Raw genomic sequence first — 3,079 nt, 5'->3', positions numbered from 1 at the left:
TTAATAAGTGTGGTCTTTCTGTTCTAGTAAATGTGAGATTTTAAATATCACATGCTGTGTACGTTTTGTCCCAAGAGAACAGACATATTCATGTAGACCTCTTTCCATTGAATACTGAGTTTATGCACTGTGGTCCTTGTTACCACATTGCCTTCAGAGAAACTTTGCCATATGTGCCAGGAAGGAAAGGATAAGCATGGTTGGGTTTTATAGTAGACGAAAGGTCTATTTTAATGAGAATATACTATTTTTGATGCTATTTTGGACTCTATGGGGGAATCCCTTATCCTCTGTAATTAGGTTGTTGTATAACATTAGAATTTGCATAGATGGTTTAACTTTTTTATTAGATTCCAGTTCATTTCTTGACCTGTGGACAAGGTAACAAAGTACCTGGAACCAGAGTTCAAGTAAGAACTTGAGTTCCTGTCCGGCAGCTTTTAGTTTAACGGAACACATTTCATCAACTTGCTGCAAACCTGTTCTGAAGGATTTTAAAGGCTTGATTTTTAGCTTCTTTGCATTACAGCTATCTGCTGGTTGAAGGGCTAAACCATTTTTGCTAGTGGAAGACTTCAGTTCTGAATGAACAGGGTGTTCCTGTAAACAAATTTGCTTTAATGAAAGTACCCATAACGTTCTACAAGACTACAAAATGTTAAAGGTGTACATAAAAGTTAGATTTAGGCTCAAAGGAGGAACATGACAGGGCTTCTGAATACCATGTTAAAGGTTAATATTCTGTGCAGTAGCAGATACTTGTTTCATGTATTTGGACAAATATGACTATCACAGTCTTTTTTTTTTTTTGAAAGGCAGTTTTTTTTTTTATTGGTCAATGGGAGAATGCATAATAGTTTCTTCAGTGCATAGGTTGTACTAAGGCCCAACATGGGTTGCCTATTACTAGGGTAAATATTCCAACAAAACTCATAACTGCTCAAAAAGAAGCACCCAGTACAACGTTGCATTTGTGACATTCAAAATTACTGAAGGTAGAAAAAGACATGTCACTGCACTAACATATCCATACATGAATTAAAGTGCATTACGAGGTACCTATTTACATCACTTCATCCCCCCTTATACAAGTCATTTAATGACTGCAGCACTGCTCTAACATGGTTCAGATGCAGAGTCCACTCCATCTTGATCCTCCATGTTGACAACACACTGCCTTTTTCTTTGCCCCAACTCCACCACGTCTGCTCCATGGAGACCCAGCTTTCTCTTGTAAATAGATCTGACATTACATGGGCTGGGGGATCTCTCAGAGGAGCTATCCAACACCTGGGATGAGCTTCCTCCCACTGGAGTATGAGGTGTGGAGGATATTGTAGCCTGCAAGCCAAAATCATCAAGTTGCAATTCAATATCCATGGTTTGAGGGTGTTTTGATGAATCATTTGCCATAATTACTGTAAGATCTTTACACGCCTCCTTGTCGCTGTGGGAAGGCAAACTGTCAAGCTCGCAGACCCACACCTCGGAGTCACTCCCACATTTCATCTGGATATCGAAGAGATGTTGCTGTTCAGTCGCAGGATCTCTCATCCCAGTTTTCACCACTTCTCTACGAGCAACAGAAGCAGGGTGGTGAAGAACAAATGTCCTGCTCCGGCCAGAGAACCGACATCCTCCACCTCCTCCTTTTCCCCGCTGCTTTGTTCTTCTGGAGACACCATCATTGATGTTTGACTCATCAGAATCCTCAGAACTCCCATCATACGGGTCCAGAAACTACAAACATAATTACATATGCAATTATAAACGCATAGAACAGCATAAGGAGTTTGTATTTGAAATGGATTAATCAGTGAAAAGAAAATGTTTACCAAAGAATAACAGCCATGTCTTGCTGCAGGCTTCAATTGCAGTGTCTGTAATGTCTCACTCTGTGGCGCAATACTCACACATCCCTGCTCAACAAGCAATTCGGCATTACATTGCATTTAAGAGAGCAATATAAATCTAAATGACATTAGTGCAACCACAGAAGCAACCACCAATGCAACATCTTCTCCTAAGAAGTTGGTGGATATTTCAGCAGGACAATGCCAGGCGTTGTTCTGCATGTAGGCACTGCCGAGAGTCCAGATTGGTCTCTTATTGAAAATGTACAGCAGACCACGGACTGGGTGATTAAGCGATAAGTATGCCCATTTTCCAGAGGATTCAATTAAATCAAAAGGAAAGGTGATGTAGCCCAGTGCTACATCACATGGCAGATTTTACTTTTGTTTTGGTATTTTACTTTTCAGGAAATCAAGGTTTATATGTCAAAACAAAATACATGTATAAATGCCCTCTTAACAGGGCTTTACTACTTTTAAAACCTTGCTATACACCTCTGCGTGGTCACTTATGCATTTGTTCTTATCTTGTACACAATATTCAATGAGGAGAACTAAAGCAATACCACAGTGCTGGTGTCGGACCATCTTGGACTGATTTCTGAGTCCGAGTCGGTGTCCACCTTACACATCTCCTGACAGAAAACACAGCCAAGCCAATGAAAATGTTAAATGCAAGAGATTAAGACATTTCAAACTGATCCACTGCACACTGGATACGGTGTTGAAATGTAAACTGATTACCATGTACTTGAAAGCAAGGTGGTCCATGTTGTTGGGCACATGTCTGTCACTTTTATCTAAATGGAGGGAGAGGAAAAAAAGTTAATTGGTAAAGAATGAAGCACATATACAACAAATGCAGCTTCTTGTTTTTTGTTCCAAAGTATTATGCAGAAAGTATAACGTTAAATTAGGCCAAAAACTGTACAGTCAGTCGTGGCACTTTTTTAAAAACACATATACTGACAGCCTGCCTACCTGGAGCTGAGTGTTGTCGTCTCCTCCTACATGCCATGACATTTGGCACTGGACCACGACAAAGTGAAATACTGGACTTAATATCGCTGTCGTGAAGTCGGGAAAACAGGTAAATTAATGAAACCTCAGAGCACCTGGTGCATCCGATGCCATGTAGCTACATGTGGCCTCAGGTGAGCTGAGAAACCCGCTGAGCACCAGGACGCAGATATCACTGTTTCTACAAAATAATACGTCCGGTCATT

General features: G+C 40.5%; 1 protein-coding gene across 4 annotated transcripts; it reads right to left on the bottom strand.

Moving 5' to 3' along the window:
• Positions 1-620: 620 nt before the first annotated feature.
• LOC113148198 lies at positions 621-3,052 on the bottom strand. Of its 4 annotated transcripts, none has more exons than XM_026339781.1 (6): positions 2,835-3,050; positions 2,598-2,653; positions 2,420-2,488; positions 1,836-1,919; positions 1,486-1,740; positions 621-1,341 (listed from the first exon to the last, which is right to left on the bottom strand). In XM_026339781.1, exons 1-6 carry the CDS (start codon positions 2,869-2,871, stop codon positions 1,117-1,119), a joined length of 726 nt encoding a protein of 241 aa, XP_026195566.1. In that variant the 5' UTR covers positions 2,872-3,050; the 3' UTR covers positions 621-1,116. The 4 variants fall into 4 exon arrangements, with proteins under 4 accessions (XP_026195566.1, XP_026195564.1, XP_026195563.1 ...); XM_026339779.1 differs by having other exon boundaries at positions 622-1,341; positions 1,438-1,740; positions 2,835-3,049; XM_026339782.1 differs by having other exon boundaries at positions 1,196-1,341; positions 1,434-1,740; positions 2,835-3,052.
• Between the last annotated feature and the right edge of the window lie 27 nt (positions 3,053-3,079).

This window comes from Anabas testudineus, chromosome 22 (genome assembly GCF_900324465.2).
Source record: "Anabas testudineus chromosome 22, fAnaTes1.2, whole genome shotgun sequence".
Lineage (NCBI taxonomy): Eukaryota > Metazoa > Chordata > Actinopteri > Anabantiformes > Anabantidae > Anabas > Anabas testudineus.
The sequence above is the reverse complement of the archived record's forward strand: the minus strand, read 5'-3'. Positions and strand labels throughout refer to the sequence as shown.